Below are 17,693 nucleotides of genomic sequence, written 5' to 3'. Positions count from 1 at the left end.
CAGATTAGAAATAAAGGAAAAAAAAATCCAGTTAAGGGGTCGCAGATTGGAAATAAAGGATCCGCACCTGGTAAATCTTCATTGGATTTGTCAAAACAAACCAAACCATTGCAGGAACCAACCATGATTTTTGTCGAGATGCATTTCTTAATAAATATGCCGTGCTCTATCTTCGTAAGTGTATTGCGAGAGTGGTGATAGTTCATCTTTGCATGATCGTAATGATTATACTCAACTTCATAGAAAAGTTCTAGTTTATAACCATGACCGTGATAGTTCATTTTTGCGTGAGCAAAGAGAAAATCTGTCTTTTGATCAGTTTTGTAGCGAAGGATTGCTCTCCAAGTTTCGGATACTTCTTTGGCATGCAAAACTACCTCAATAGGTATTCGAAAAAATATGTTTTCTAAGATATCACTGTGAAGATTCTCCATGTTCCTGTGGTTTCTAGACTTTTGCCGTTGCTATGGAGAGACAAGAAAAAAAAACCTAAAACTTCTTAGAAAATGGATGGACGTAAGAAGATATAGGCATATTTATACGGCCCGTTGTGAGGCCCTTTACAAGTGCGTTGTTATTTGGAGCTTCTCACAAGAAACTATACTTGTGTAACGCTCTCTTTCTCTCTATCCTTGTTAGCGCACAAAAATATGAAGAAAACAATTGTCATCCTTGTTTAATTATTGGTTTCCAATAATGTCTCGATCATACAGTAGTTTGTTCATTCGCCATTTTTGTCGTCTGTCTATTTAATATACTGTGAGGACAAATTAAAAAAAAAATACTACTAGCGTGATGGTGTCATTTCTTTCTAAAAATCGATTAAAACGCCTGAAAACTTGAAGTGGCCTGGGGCTGCGTCAAAGACTGAAATCGTATGTTCCCTGGCATTTACCGTTATCACAATTGGGATGAATATTATAAGAAATTTTTTTTGACCCCTAGACATCTTTTTTTAATAGGAGTGGAAATCCATTCAACCATTAATAAGACTGCACATGGACCGGTACAGTCCGGGTTTTTATGAACCCGGTACCTGTACATGAAATTAACCGATACCTAATTTCAAGGACCTATACCTGGAGCAAAAGACGAGTACCGGGGTTTTACCTGATTCAAACCATCTCTACGTTCGCTCCCTGTAACGTAGCTAAATCATGGGTACCTAAAATGTGAAATTACAAATCTGTGTTTTATTCCAAAGGAATCATCAAGGGAGACAAGGTCCAAAAGGAGAACACTCAAAAGTATCGTTACTGCCTCCTGTGGTTTCTTTGAAATTCCATAATGAATGTGTTCTTACTCCTGTTCCAATACTGCAAAAAAAAATATTGATAACAAATCCAGATCAAACAAGAACAAGGAAGCTAATTTTTAATTAATCATAAATCTAGAATTGAACCTATGAGTGGTTGCTTCCTGTGTATAGAATGAAGAAACATCAATGATTAAGAAAAGGGCTTGGAGAGAAAGGATCAATGGTGAGATTGATGATGGAATTATGGAACCATAATCATTAGACAACCCCCTCATGATAAATAGTAGTATTATGGCTAGTAGTTGGTAGCAATACGAATAATATTTGAGAGGCCGATTGGAGGAGGAAGGCTGTGATATCTGTTTTCTTTTCTCTGTTAGAAAGAAGAAGAAGGAAGAAAAGAGAAGAAGTTAGTGAGGGCCGAGTGTTAGATATAGTTTTAAGCTTATTATCTGACTTAAAATCAATAGCCGGGATTGAATCATCTGTATTCTATCAATGGTTTACATAAATCGGCTCTTTGGTCCGGGACATGTACATGAATGTACTAAAACCGGTACCTGTATCCCTACGCCACCGGTTCTTAACTTCCATTCCCGTTCCCTGTCCTGCCTTCACCGCTCCCGGTTCGGTTTCGGATTATTATTTTTTCGGTTCAAGTACGATACAGCGGTTTCGGACCAGTTCTTGTGCAACCTTAACCATTACCGAGTAATTAATACAAAGTGTTTTTCTAATGATGGACCCAAACCAAGTTGGGACATTATCTTCCCATAAAATAGACTGGACAATAGTACTAACATTTTTAACTAATTCACGTGCTACACTATGTGTTTCTCTTGGAACATGAGAAATAGACCACTTATTGAAAAAAATTTAAAAATTCGAGATAATCTCTAATTATTGAATTAGTTGTTCCTTTATATAGAGCCTTGAGCTCCATTTAACGCACTGACTATATTAAATAAATCTCCCTCCAGATGTAGGTTTAAAAGCCCTTTCCTCTTTGACAGCTTTATTGCTTCATATGCAGTTGCAGCTAATGCCTCATGTTGCTCCTCATCTTCGACTACTGATGGTATACTCCCTACCCTTGAATTCCACCTGTATCATCAATTATTTATTAGTCTAGATCACATTCTTTTAGTCAACTTATGATAAGAGGCATCAAAGTTAGCTTTATAATATCCAGACTGAGGAACAGTCCATGATATCCCATTCAGAAAAAAGACTAGTCAGACTTCGGTTTGACATTAATCTTCTTCTATTTTCTTTCCAATCCACAGTATCCCTCTTTATTCCTGTCACTAGATTATCTACATAGGTTCCTAGTTCTATTGCTGGGTGCACGTGGTTTTATTGAAGATTTTAATTCAGAAGGGATACTAAAAATGTAATTAGTGCAATTAATGATTCAAAGGTGTGTTAGCTGGTCTTAGATAGTAGTAGAATGATCTGGAGTTGTAGATAGCTAGGCTTTTGTTGTCACAGTCCAAGTGTTTCAGTCGCTTACCAATCTATGTTATAGAATGTTCATGAGCTAAGATGAACGGGGATAGAATTCACTAAGCAGTAAATCATTTTCTCCAAAGCAGTGTCAAAATTTGATTCACTTTTGTAGTGTTGGGTTCTATAAAGGATTAATTGTTTCGTTTCTTTGTATTTTGACAAAATAATGTGAAAATGTAAATCAAGAAAAAGATGGATACATATTAATTACGTTTCTTAATGCGTGTTCAAGAAATTGATATGCACCGAGGGTTAATATTATACTCTCTCTGATTTTTGAAAAAGAGATACTTTCATTTTTTTTTTCATTTTAGCCTAAAAATAGGTCAAATTGAAAAAGTGAAAGTATTTCTTTTCCAGATACGGAGGGAGTATTAGAAAAGAGTTTGTTGGAAACAATAAAGAAAATTCACACAAAATAAATCTCAAACAGCTGAGTCGCGGACTAGGTCGCTATCTTTAAGGTATTTCGCGACTCTGCCTCTTGATTGTGCTGGCAGTCAAAAACTTGTCGAACACCTATGGGATAAAACAGCTGATTCTCTCTTGTTCGATTTCTCTGCACCTTGAGAAATCGAACCAACTCTTACTCTATCTTACACTTGCTCAAAATACAAATAGATGAAAAAACTCAGTAATTCATCTTCTCCAAAAACTGTCTTTTATAACTCAAAGGAAATCAATTCGGTTTAATGAGAATTAAATTAATAATAACTGCATACTTAAAATCCTGCATAACACTAATAAAACGGTTAGAATATAAAACTGAAATTAATGAATTTAATTGAGAATATTAAGTTGACAAAAAACCGTAATAGAAATCAGAAGTTAAATTTGTAAAAAATTAACTTTTAAATCAGTAGACCTCCCAAGACCTCCAAGACCCCACTCTCCCGGATTTTTTAAATAATATAGATATATATAATATACCTAGCCAAATACATGGGATGAGACTTGAACCCAAGTCTATACCACACTAATAATACCACCACACTAATTCTATAAGTTTGATATAATATTACAAAACTATGTTTTTTAAGTATATATATCTCCCAAAAGAGTTTTAGTAGTAAAAATTGAGAACATGCCCTCAAACTAATGGGACGAACGAGCAAGGAAATTAAACATAAAAGCAATCATGAACTTACTTGTTATGGATGGATGATTAACAATTTTTCATTTTATTTGCATCTCTTGCTCCGGCTTGTTTTTCTCTTCTTCATAATTAACCTTCATTGTTTCGGTTGTAGCTATTGTCGTACCATCATTTCTGCCAAAACCTTTGGACGTAACTTGTAACATTGGTTTCTCTTTATCGTTCAAAGAAGTAACCTTTTTTTCTGCCAAATCTTTTAAAGAAACAATTCTCTGCCTATGAGGAATTGCCTGAAAAATATCCTCCGAACCATCCCAAAGTTTGTTTAAGATCGAAGTTTTAGGGTCATAGCAATAGAGTCTCTTGCCGGTACCTGTGTGGTACCACAGTAGAACTTCGTTGCTCCTTGTGATTGCGAATGGAGCAAAACGTTCATATGGCAGGTCCGACCGTATACTAAACTCTTTAGTCCATATTCTCTGTTCGTCCAGTTGTATACTCAACTCCTTAGTCAGACATGAAGAACTTCCGGACTCTTCAATGTCGTAACTAGTAATTCCAGTGTTCCTTTTCTCTTTCTTGCATACCCATATGTCAGTGGGAGAACTTCTATCAACCAAATACAACTTATTATTCCCTCCTAGCAACCAGACTGGAGAATGACAGTTGTGTTCATATAATGTAGCACTTGGCAATGTGATGTAATAGAACTCCTCACGTTCCAAATCAAAGGCCACAATCTCATTTTTCAAATTTATATTTTTCAAGTATCTATAACCACCATCTCTATTCAAATTTTGATGCAGCCAATAGAGTGTTCCATTTGCATGGATGCCTGATGAAGAATACAAACTGTAAGTGTCATAATGGCCAATATATCCGATATATCTCCACTCACCGCCAACAGTACATACTTGAACATGTCCCTTCTTTTTCCCACTAAAGCAATATATTGTAATAACCTTGTATTCATTGGTTGAAGGACAATAGCCAAACCCACCTGTTAAAAAACGACCATAACTTAGATTTGTGCTTGATATATTGCTAGGAACTTCAGGGTACCTATATTCCGGAAGAGGAAAAGATTCTTTTGTTAAGGGGTTGCAGACCAGATATATAGGATCCGCAACTTGAACATTTTCTTTGAAGTTTCCAATACAAACCAAACCATTGCAAGAGTCAACCATGGATTTCTTAGTAAACATGCCATGATCTATCTTCGTAAGTGTGTTGCAAGAGTGGTGATAGTTCATCTTTGCAAGATCACACTCATCTTCATAGAAAAGTTCTGCTACTTCATATTTACTACGACGATGAGCAAAAAGGAAACCTGTCTTTTCAGTTTTGTGGCGAAGGACTGCTTTCCAAGTTGTGCATACGCGCTTGGCATGTAAAGCTATCTCGATATCTAATCGAGAACGTATGTTTTCTAAGAGATCACTGTGAAGATTCTCCGTGCCGCTGTGGTTGATGATTAAAACATTCTTCTGCTTTCTAGACTTTTGCCGTTGTTATGGAGAGACGGGAAAGTAAAAAAACTAGGGGTGTGCAGAAAAACCGAAACCGCGCTTTTCACCCGCAACCGTCTGCAAAATTGCGGGTGAAAATCAATCTGCAAGAGTCTATGAATCGGACACGGTTGAGTTTTCAAATCCGCAAGGTTTAGCGGTTTGGTTGCGGTTGGACTTTGAAATCCGCGGATTCACCCGCACCCGCAAAAATTAAGTTTTAGATTTTAGATTAGATTAGATATCTCTAATTTAACTTACTGGGAATAAGAGGTTCGTCCTCTTCATAGAACATTTCAAGATCTGCATAATCTTCTTGAAGGAACTGAAGGTTTTGAAGCTTCTCGATGCTTGCATGTGATCCACTCAGTGCGTTATGAGAACTACTGGAAAAACAAGTTGTGCCCTCCTCTTGATACTGAATATAAACACAAAACAAGGTAGCAGTTAATTATCCGCCAAAGATGGTCTTATGTGGACAAGAATCCTGCTAAAGCACTAATCCAGGAAATTTATCCTGTTGTTTGTCAATTCATAGAGGAAATTAAATTCGTTTTCAAAAACAAGGTGCTACATCAAATGATTAAAGATCACTACACTTATCAGTTGCAGTATTAATTAAGATTACTACCTAGTAAGTATATATTGTACTCATAATGTTGTGCAACAAAACTTTGGCATTTGCTTCATTGTTATTAATTTATTATCATGGGAGTGAGACAGTGAGTTAACATAAATAGAGAGATCAATTACCCATACGAAGGGATTTTCACAGATAGGTAGATTTCTTTTTTATTTTCTTTTAAAAAAAAATTCTAAATCCGCGATTAAATCGCATCACCCGCTAATCCGTGGATGTCAAATCCGCGAGTGATTGGTACGGTTACGGTTCAATTTTCCAAATCCGCAACTTTGACGGTTTGGTTGCGGGTGACCCCTAATCCGCAACCGTCCGTCCGTTGCACACCCCTAAAAAAAGAACCATAATATTGGGCATACCAAAATCTTCCAAGGCATACTGAATGAAGACAAAAAAGGTTGTGAAATAGCAAAATCAGATAACCCCTTAACCCAAATTTTTTTAATGGCAAATCTGCCCTTTACGTATTAGTGTTAATAATCTTGATTAGTGATTAAATATTTTGTTTAGTGATTAAAATAATTTTCAGAATTATAAGAGTTGTTTAGATGAAAAATTTGAGGAAAAAAAATCAAAGTTTTGGTTTGGTTAAGAAGGAGAGAAAGAGAAGGAGAAAGTGAGAAAATTCTAATTCTTGATTCAATGGAGGATGAGGAGGGTCATATATCATCTAAAAAACCTAGGAAAATGCACATCAACTACACCAATGATTCCCAAACCATTGGAGGATGAAAAGGTTCGACTTACATTTATGAGCCGAACCGATCCCTTTATGAACAGTTTGGCTAGCTGAAACTGTTTAGGTATGCGCCGAACATTTGCTAGACACTAGTTCGGCTTGTATAAAATTTTCCTAGAAAGCCGAACCTATTCCTGAGAGTTCTGGAATAAAAAATGTTAATGGTTCGGCTTATATAATGAAAATCGTATCAGCCGAACTGTTCATATACACTTTCAGGCTGAAAATTTGAAGAACCGTTCGGCTTAAAAAACAACAACATTATGCGCCGAACTCAGGTTCGGCTCACAACGCAACTATATTATGCGCCGAACTCACAACTCACCTAAATTATGCGCCGAACCTTGATCTGAAACCTGGATATTGACAACTAATGAACAGTTCGGCAAGCTGAAAGTGTTATTGTTATGAGCCGAACCAACTAGTTGGGCTTGTTTAAAAGTATCATAATGAGCCGAACCTAGTCCTGTGTGATCTGGAAGAAAAATTATGTGAGGTTCGGCTCATAGATGTAAGCCGAATTGTTCATCAATGGGTTGGTTCGGCTCATAGATGTAAGCCGAACTTTTTCCTGAGAGTTCAGGAATAAAAAATGTTAATGGTTCAGCTTATATAATGAAAATCGTAGATTTTAACTCACTAAAATCAAGTAGATTTTATCTTCATCTTCACGAGAATGAAAATACGAAGATAACGCAAAAAGAATGAGGTCATTCCGACATTGGACGAAGAAGTTATGATCAAAACAAGATCGAAAGAATTCAGTCTACAGCGGGAAGTTCGGCTGATAACTCATCAACACGAGTCAGCCGAACCTAAAGCCTATAAATCAATATTTTCGAAGTGTTTAAGGGTGTATAGGTCATTGCATACCCATTAGACACTCCTTATCAATACACCCTGGTTAGGAAAATGACTTTGTATGCCTATAATGTTTTTGGTATGCCCAATATTATGGTTCTAAAAAAAACCTAAAACTTCTTATAAAATGGACGAAAGAAGACGTTGGCCCATATAAACGGCCCGTTTTGAGGCCCTTTACAATTGCGTTGTTAGCCCAGTATTTGGAGTTCTCGCAGAAATACCCTTGCAACAAAACTGAATCTCTTCTATAACCCCAGTCGGCCATTAAACCAACTGCTCTCTTCATTTCACTCTCTTCAGTCTCGGTTTCTCCTCTTGCTCTCATCAAAAAGGCTTAAAACCAGGTATTTTCTTAATCACTATCTTAATCTTTACTAAATATTTTTGAACTGTATTTAAATTTTCAATCCAAACCCTAATTTTGTTAATTCAATCAGGTTGACAGAGAGAAATAATGGCATTAACAAAGAGATACATACTTCGACTATTCATGTCACTGAAATACATATCAGCAAATGTGATTGATAGAAAACGAGGACAGATTGTAGTATCAGCATCTACAGCTGAGAAGTCTATGAAACAAGCAATGGAATCTTCTTGCAATGTGAAAGCTGCTGAGGCTGTTGGTGAAGTTCTTGCTATGAGGCTCAAAGTGGGAGGACTTGATCAAGGTGGTGAAGGTAATGGAATTCATGTTAATGTTAATAAGGAAATTGAGAAAAAGGGTTTTAAGAATCGTACTAAGATTTTGGCTCTGGTTGATGCTATTAAGAATCATGGTGTTAAGCTTGTTCTTGATGATGATTGTAAAGATGATGGTGATACCTCTAGTCCTTGAGGCTTCAGCAGTTTTAGGGGGTTTTGCTGTTTTTATTTGTAGTTTAGAGATGGATTTTAAGGCTTGAATAAAGCATATGTTCATGTTGCATAAAATTGTGCGTCTGTCAGTCTGTTAAACCCTTGGCAGAACAAGAAATGAAAATTTTATGATATGGGAATTCAAAGAAATATGCTCCAAAAGGCAATATACCGTTTGTAAGTTTGATTTCTTTTTCATTCTGCACAACCGATACTGAGATACAGATATTCACAAGAGAAATAGGGAAAAAAATGTTTTATCGCTGTAAACTATACCATACAGTACTTGGTGTATCACTCTCTTTCTCTCTGTCCTTGTTAATGCACAAAACTATTAAAAAAAAAGTCATTCTTGTTTAAGCATTGGTTTCCAAGAATGTCTCCATTATACTGTGTCCATTCACCATTTTTGTCGTCCCAACAATCAAGTCATATGCCATTCCTTCCTGGAAATCACAAAAGCACCAAGCCTACTTTAATAGCTTTATAAGAGAAATATAAGATAGTTAAAATCAACTTTCTAATTTTTTAGTCCATAATTCCACATTTGAGGAAAAACCTGCTGCCCTCTTTAGTTTTCGGATGTTCTTAGTGATAGCACAAAAAAAGGAAAAACAGTTCATAGTAAAGGAATGTCCACATGAAACATGGTATAAAATACCTGAGCACTGAGATAACGAAGAGCAGAAATCTCTGCAAATGTAACTCCCCCAACAAAGACAACCAATACTAGGGAGCGCCTCCCATCTGCAACTCTGTGATATGGTATGAAGATGTCAGCAACTACAATGATCAAAAAGTACACCGACATGAATGTAGACTGACACATTAACTGACCAATACACTTTATTCCCATCAGATAACATGACAGATTATGGAAACTAGGTGCATGCAAGATTTGGAAGTGAAATTGTGCTAACAATGTGAGGGTCAAATGTTTTAGGTTTGGCCAGTAGTTAATAATTAAAACTTAAACCTAAAAGAAATGGATCTGTGCAAACATTCAAGTTAAGAGAACAGTTCCATGGACATACTTGTCAATACTGGCTGGAGCACCTGGAAGCGTGTCAAATGATGGAGTGCTTGAATATCCACCCTGTAGGCAAAGTAGGACATCTTATTATAGGAAGAACAGAGAAAAATGCCAACTGAAAGGTGAATGCTTGATGAAAGTAGAATCTCACTCTCTTAATTTCAGAATGTGGTCCAGGCAGCAGCTTCAAAATCTCTTCAATGGGACGCCTGAAAGCCAATTTATACCATAAAATTAACCTTTTAACCACATACAGGATCTAATTAAAGCAACTGACAACTATAACCACAGCGGATAGTGTTAATGTTCCAAATGCATGCATTCAAAGGTAAATTAATTCATATGAACAAGCGAAGGGATCTAACACGGTCAGAACTGGATTTCCAAAAAGGGTTTACAAAATATGCAAGTAACTACTAAATTAAGAGAAACTGTGGAGCTCGCTACAAAGGTATAGTACTGGGATCTATGTTCTCTGTAGCGGGTATTTTAGAATTTTGTATTCCATCAACAATGCATCCCTTAGATTAGAAGATAATCATAATTAGGGGACAGATTACAGCGGAAAATTTGCATAAAGTGGAAGAGAACAAACCAAGAGGTGTTAACTGGAATCATGCAAGTAAATACTGTGCAGATAAACCTTACCATCCAGATCTAACAGCATGCTGCACAAGCCGTATGCTAAGAGGAGCATATCCCGAGAAGACATAGGCAATATCATTGGGGCTGTTAAGAAAGCAATTCAAATGTTTAGCAGCAAATTCAAATGAATTATGAGTGTTGAATGTTGCGTTATATAGAATAATCAACAAGACTTATATATCAACCAAATCCCAGAATGACAGAACTATTACAAGCGATATAAAAAAGGCTCATTGAAAATGTAGACAGGGAGTATCCATACATAAGGTGGCACCTAATATTGGTTAATTTACACAAGAATGAAAAGCATGACTATGTTGGATGCCACGGGCCGCTGAATGGTTAACTTAAGAACCCCATGGTTAATTGGTACATGATCTTCTTCTCAATTAATAGAAACTTAAGTCCCTCAGATACCTCAGATATTTACATATTAAAGACAACTTCATCAACATAAAGAACGATTAATACTTAGCGGTATCAGTATCTTCAACGATAAGGTTCAATGCACGTTTGATCATCAGCCAGTTGCCTTTAACCTCCTGCCAGAAAAAAGAGTACAGTAATACGTACCATGAAGATATGAAGTCAGCGTGTATAGAACCGCTATGTGGGACAATAAGTTTTAAAGAAATATTTGTATAAAAGACTGTAAATAGCCAATAGTGTCTAGACGATGATAACATATTGGCACAAATTTCAATTTACAATGCAGTACCTGTTTTTTGAACAGTCCAGCCTTTTCCAAATTACACAGAGTAGCAATATGTTCAAATCCATAGCTGTGCAGAAACTCTCTCCTACACCAAGAGATAAAGGCGAGAAGAGTAAATAGAAAATCATTTGATGAATATTGTTTTATCCATCTGCTAGTGACTTCTACAACTCAATGAAATCCAAAGAAGAGAGGAAGAACTTTGATATTTTTGAGTATTACCTTATATAATCAAATTGCTTTTTAGGTAAACCTGAGTTCGTAACAGAAAATAAGACAAGAAGACGTAGAACGTTGACAATGGGCTCCTGTTTGTGAATCATTTCTTCAATGTACTCGAAGCATCTGAATCAAAGTGCCACATACAAATTAACAAGATACTTCACATTAGAAATATTTCTCTTGCATTAGCTTGTAACCTTGTGTAACTAGATATTAACGAAAGACAGCTCAATCTAATTATGTATAGAACCTTTTAAAATTATTCAAATGGATCAGTAAGTTGACAACCACAATGTAAACTTATATTTCCAATGTTATAGAGTCTTCTTAAATGACTCTTGGTAAATGCTACCAAGATCCTTAGAACCCTCCAAACTACTAGTATGCTGCTCCGAGCCCGTGCTCATGGACACAAGTATATCTACATCTTAGATCGTCCTTTTTCACTTTCAAGTGTAATGTAATGCTTACACGCTCCATTGCACTAGCCTATAAATTTGATCCATGGACAAAAAGTTCCAAATGGTGATAGTGGGCACATATGTGGAGGACTCTGAAAGTTAAAGAAAATCTATGATTCTATTTAATTTTTCTTTCCCCTTCTGCTTTTGCCACAGGATCTCCTCGTTGTTTATGTCCCACAGACAACACAAATAACATGCCAAATATATAGAAGACAAACACAGTGCATGTAGAGGCCTCTGGTTGGATACAAATATGTATATTCTATCAGAAAGTTATCTGGAGTTTGCAGGTATCACCCGACCTAAGAACTCAATTTTGAAATGTTGTCTATCCATATTATTTCTTCTTAGTCAGCTAACATCCTACCCGATAAGCCTATACAGACGTCTCATTTGATATTGTGTTTCTCCTCTTCCAGAATATTAATAGTAAGTTCTCAAAAGTGACATAAGGGCATCAACATCCATCTTGCAGAACATTTTTGAAAAGGTAGTACCCTTGAATCTCAACTTACATGTCGTAACTCTCTCCCTCCACAATTGTGTGCTCCATATCCAGTTTCCCAGAGAATGATGGTTTTGATGTAAATGTAGTCAAATGCTGAGCCAGATTAATGTGCCTCTGAAATAACAATCAGCAGAAAGACGCAACATTAAAAAAAGTCATTTGTCTCCTAAATGGTCATTTTAGAAGTGTAAAAAGATATACTTACAGTAACTTCTGGCAGCGAGTTGAGTTTTTTGACAAAATCCTTTAATTCTGAGACTGATTGATTCTGAAAAGTAACAACCAAAAAGTCTCAAGAAACTGTTCCATATATAAAAAGCAGCTAAAATTACTGAACTAAACTAGCAGCGGAAGTTCTAGATCATTTAGAATTTAACTAGACATCACCTGAAATTTCACAAATAAAGAGTCCTCCTTGAAAATATATTTCTAACCCACACGTAGCAAACCTCTTATTTGTGCTTACAAATGCATGCTCTCAAATGAATTGTAGTTTCATAGGACTATATGGTCTAGAGTTTTGCTTAACTCATACAACATCTAACTGAATCACAACAAGTAACTGAGTATGAGATATAGGTGTTGTCCAACTAACTTACAGCAGTCTGTATTTCCTTATAATCCTGCCTCATATCTGTTGCTTTTTGACGAAGAACCTACAAGGGGATAAGATGGTAAATATATACAACAAATTCCAGAGGGAAACAATGAAATAGCAAGAATTCAAGTTGGACAATGCACATCAACAAAATAAGTAAGCAAGGAAAAATAGACAAACCTGAACTACGACTTCGAAGTTAAGATCACGAGTCTCCTTGAATAGCTTATCACTGAGGTGCGGATTAGAATAGGGTCAGTGGACTTCAACTATCGTGAAAAGAGATACTTAGATAATGGTATCAGCTTACGTTGAATTAAGCGGAACCTTTGTCTTTTTTCCTTCTTGCTGTTGGTTGCCCATAATAGATGCATCGAGCTCAACAGAACCATTATTGACACGCAGAATCTGCACTTGGACTATTAGAGAAACTCATGACAAAATAACGACTCATATCCCAAGCACGAGATATTGTCAAGAGGGATAGTATAAAAGATACGTGTTAAGTGGTTTAGATCACCAAGAGTTTGAGTATATCTATGTTATCATATACAGTACATTCTTGTTCTGCTGTCAAAGACTGGGATCACCATAAAATATGTCATGGTTATTGCAAGAAGACATGACAGATATGAAGATACGTGACACAGTAAGAATAAAGAAGCATTACGATGAAACTCATTTCATGTGAATTCAACTCTTTAACATGTGGGTCAAATAATTGGAAGAACAATAACTAAAGCAGAAGAATTCAATATTACACATGATCTATGTAGTTGAGTGTCAGCTCCAATTGTACCAAATGCATCACAGAAAGTAACAAAATTACGGGTTATTTGCACAGCATACCTCGTCCATTAGGCCTTCATATGTCAACTGGAAACACATAGGTGTAACCATGTCTACCTGCATCCATAATTTATATACGAAAAGGTCATTATCTAATAGCAAAAAACTCAACCGGTTATTCGTTATAAAATGACCTAAGTTAACTACAAATGACTGTTCAATGTTCATAGCAATTGCTAACAGTTAATACCAAGGTGCACAACTTCTACCCTATGGGGGCTATTCTTATATATTGGCGGGAAATAAATGGCTACCTCTCTATCCAAAAGGATGAGTGTATTTATCTCCGGGATTCCAACCTGCAATAACATGAAAGCAACTTTATCAGTAACATCAAAAAGTCATGTCACCAAGTAATCAGGTTTTGTCCTACGAAGAAGTGAAAAGCGTGGCTTACATCTGATGATGTGCTGACTGGCTCTTCAACTTGCATACGCGTCAGAATTTCTGAGATCCGTGTTGAAGCTTTGCCTTTAGCCCTCACATTTGGTATAACTCCAAATGAATACTACAAACATCAAAGGTCAAGTATGATAAGGAGACAATATAAAAGATCTGACTACTAACTTCTTGGAAGAGTGTTAGAACTTAGAACCTAGAATATCAATATGAGCATCACCAAGATAACAATTTATTAAACAAAGTGATAACCATGAGGTACCATTATCTCATCCATAAGATTTTGGAAACAAACCTCCAGTTTATGTATAGATTTTGCGATATGCCAAAGAGCATTTGTATCACCATCAACCAGGTAGTCCTATCTTGCAAAAGAAACATAAAATCTGGATGTTAAGTAATATAAGGAAAATCAGTTTGGATTATGTATAATGTTATTCAGATATTGGAATTACTCTATAAGCTAGGTCAAGCTCAAATGAAAGCACATCCTCGTCCAAAGGAATCATGTATAACGGGTACTCCCCAATAGTGAGTAAGTGGTGAACTTTTTCTTCCTCAAAAATCTGCATAACCGTAAGCAACACCATCACATAAAAAATTGTAAGAAAGAGGGAAAAATCGCCTCATTAACAATACAAGTATGTTACAAAATTTCCAGTAATTATTTAGTTACCGAGTTACATGCTAGTGAAATTTGGATTGTTCAGAGACAATGTTAAATAAAAAATGCAAGAAGTCATCCACAATACCTAAGAGTTTTACAGAGTGGTAGATGTCAGGAAAAGATATTAACTTCTGTGTGTTAGTCTTAGTTGACAATCAACCTGCACCGGTTTAAGCCTTAGAAGATTTTTTGTGAAACAACACCACAAAGCATAAAGCAAGTCTAAGTTATACCAGGGCGTAAATCACATGCCACTCATTATCTTTCTATCCCAGTTTCAAGCAACAAAAGTTTTTGATCAGTAAGGTTCTTTTTTCAGTCAAATTAACCAAAAGGTCTGCAAGATAGTGCCAGCTATCTACAAGGAGGTGGTAAATAGATTATCTTTAGCTAAGATAATTTGCGATCATGATATTATCATTAGTATCACGGACCTCGTGACTGTAAACCAAAAAAGAGGCTAGAATTTAGCTCAAATGCACACTATGCCACACTGAACATCTTTCAAACGACTCTCCACTTAGAACTTCACAAAAATGATATACAAATAAGCCTAGTATTTCAGTCACATAATACATCTTTCAATAGGATACTAACAAACAATCAAAAGTTTAACATATCTCACCTTTTCACACGCAACAGTACGCCGAGGAACGAAATAAACTGAATACTCTCTTTGAGTTCCTTTAGATATGTCATTTTGAATGTGAGCAGAAATCAACTTCACTAAATTCAGCTGTGACCTTACAAGGTAAACCACCTTCGGGCATTCCGTTTGTACAGGTTCCGACGACAAATGACGTAGCTCTACTCCATATTCCTGTTGGTAAAAGTAATCAATCAAAATTTTCTAGGGCAAACAAATAAAATGAGTTACAACATAATCAAAATGTACCTTGAGGATTGATGTTTTAATGATCAATGAGAGTGATCCACTAAGTTTTTGATCCACAATCAAGCACTTGTTTCCACGAATCTATCAAAATTTGAGTATTCAAGAAAACGAATTCTATTATGGCATTCAATTTGGAGAAAAAGAAGAAGGGAAGAAGAAGTTAAAGTGTTATTAGTAAACTCACGTTTCTGAGGATGTTAAGAAGATCTTTCTGTGATTGTTCTCTGAATTAAAAAAAAAACACTATTAAGAAAACAAAATTCAATGGAAATTTGGTACCAAAATTTATAGAATTCGTTTCAATTTGGGAAAATAATGAGAAATTTAGGGTTTAAGATTTACCTGAGAGAAGTGAGATTCAGAGGCGCATTATCCAAATTTGGAATTTGCGCCATTCAGATTCAAAGAAAGTATTCGAGAGAGAAAGAGAGAGAAGACTATAGTGTCTTCTGATGGAATGAATGATGATCAAAGAAAAGTCGAAAACGAAAATAGTAATGATCCTGTGTTTGGAGCTAATTGTTGAGTCTCGTATTTTGTATGGGCCTTTTGATATTTTCATGATAGCTGAAATAACACGGGCTTTCCTTTTAGCTGAAGTATTATTACAGAACTATGCAAAGAAATCCATATCACCTATGCAAAGCTATAGCCATGGACTTGTATTCAGCTTTTGAAGAAGACCTTGAAATGGTTGGTTGATTCTTTCAATACCAAGAAATAATTAAAGATCCCAAAAACACATAAAATACCAGAGGTTGATCGTTTTGTATGTGGAAAACCCGCCAAATCTGAGTGTGAATAGAAAGAACTTGAAGTAATGTCTCGTGCAGCAAAAACAATATCAAAACCTAGAGTTCTTTTGAGATATCTTAATATCCTATTAACAAGAATTATATTTTCTGAGGTTGGAGTATGCATGAATTGGGCTACATATGTGACGGCATCACAGATATCAGGTCTAGTCATAGTTAGATATTGTAACCCACCTACCGTACTTCGGTAAATATTAGTATGTGTTAATGGTTCACCAATGGAAATTGGCAATCTAGGACCTTGTATCACTGGGGTATTTGATGGATTACAATTCAGCATATCAAACTTCTGTAACATATCCAATGTTCACTTCTTTCATATAAGTAATAGCTTTTGAGTATCATCTTGAATTACCAAAAAGTAATGGAAGACTCCAAGATCTTTCGTAAGATAAACCTTTTGCAGATAACCAATAATAGAAACGGATAACTATTCTGTTGAACAAGTCGATATAATGACATCTACATATAACAGAAGGATTACCATGTTGTCTTCATTTTTGATAGATGAACATGAAATGGTCACAAGAATACCTGAAAATCCAAAATCAAACAAGGTACCACATAACCTTTCAAACCAGGCTCTAGGAGCCTGTTTGAGACCATATAAACTTTTCATCAATTTACAAACATAACCAGGTCTTGTAGCATCTTGAATCGTTGTGGCTGAAACATATAAAAATCCTCTGTGAGAAAGCCATGTAAGAATCCGACAGATTGGCCGTCAATAATTAGTAGATAATATGAAGTAGTAATGTAACAAATTACTTCAAAATACTAGTTTTTCCTCCTTAAAATAATAAGAATAAATTTTTAGAAAGAGTTAACTAAGAAAAAAAAGATAATAGATTAAATATCAGCAATATCTTCAAACCTTTCAGAAATTCCATCAATGTATGTGATTCTATTGACATCATGTTGATTATGTTCATGAAATGACACTCACCTTTCAATCAACGGTATGAATAAACTCCTTATTCTTCTTATGCGGACTAACCCATAGTCGGCATAGTTCGGGTTTGCAGAATAACGACTCTGACAAAACAAAAGATACTGGCAGGAACGGAGCCACTAGTGAGGTGGATTGATCTTGGCACCACCCAAACTTTTTTTTTAATTACTAGGAAATTCGTAACAGATATAAGTGTTACTAAATTGTTTTCTAGCACAAATTTTTGCTAGAGACGCTTGTGGCAATATAAACGTCACAATTTTTCTGCAATAAATATTAGTGTTGGAAAATTTCCTCAATCAAAATTTTTAATCAATTTGAGATTATATTTTACTACCAACTAATACTAATATCGCCCCACCCAATTAAAACTTCTGGTTCCGTCACTGGATAGAGGTGCCAAAGTCGTCATTCCGAAAAATATAAATACTGATGATCCTGGTTTAGCCAACATGTTAC

General features: G+C 35.7%; 2 protein-coding genes across 2 annotated transcripts; one reads left to right on the top strand and one right to left on the bottom strand.

Moving 5' to 3' along the window:
• The first annotated feature begins 7,829 nt into the window (after positions 1–7,829).
• On the top strand, positions 7,830–8,593 carry LOC113338811 (50S ribosomal protein L18-like). The gene is made up of 2 exons (XM_026584199.1): positions 7,830–7,958; positions 8,052–8,593. The coding sequence occupies exon 2, from the start codon at positions 8,069–8,071 to the stop codon at positions 8,450–8,452; it is 384 nt and encodes a 127-aa protein (XP_026439984.1). The 5' UTR covers positions 7,830–7,958; positions 8,052–8,068; the 3' UTR covers positions 8,453–8,593.
• A 31-nt stretch (positions 8,594–8,624) lies between these two features.
• On the bottom strand, positions 8,625–16,301 carry LOC113338810 (vacuolar protein-sorting-associated protein 33 homolog). The gene is made up of 22 exons (XM_026584197.1): positions 15,810–16,301; positions 15,652–15,691; positions 15,468–15,548; positions 15,198–15,392; positions 14,361–14,471; positions 14,201–14,266; positions 13,904–14,014; positions 13,761–13,805; positions 13,507–13,563; positions 12,968–13,065; positions 12,838–12,889; positions 12,659–12,715; positions 12,265–12,327; positions 12,067–12,173; positions 11,088–11,210; positions 10,869–10,950; positions 10,622–10,692; positions 10,154–10,234; positions 9,657–9,714; positions 9,507–9,568; positions 9,134–9,227; positions 8,625–8,918 (listed from the first exon to the last, which is right to left on the bottom strand). Exons 1-22 carry the CDS (start codon positions 15,860–15,862, stop codon positions 8,829–8,831), a joined length of 1,797 nt encoding a protein of 598 aa, XP_026439982.1. The 5' UTR covers positions 15,863–16,301; the 3' UTR covers positions 8,625–8,828.
• Between the last annotated feature and the right edge of the window lie 1,392 nt (positions 16,302–17,693).

This window comes from Papaver somniferum, unplaced genomic scaffold, assembly GCF_003573695.1.
Source record: "Papaver somniferum cultivar HN1 unplaced genomic scaffold, ASM357369v1 unplaced-scaffold_19, whole genome shotgun sequence".
Taxonomy (NCBI): domain Eukaryota; kingdom Viridiplantae; phylum Streptophyta; class Magnoliopsida; order Ranunculales; family Papaveraceae; genus Papaver; species Papaver somniferum.
Note: the sequence above shows the minus strand (reverse complement) of the source record. Positions and strands in the feature narration are given on the sequence as shown.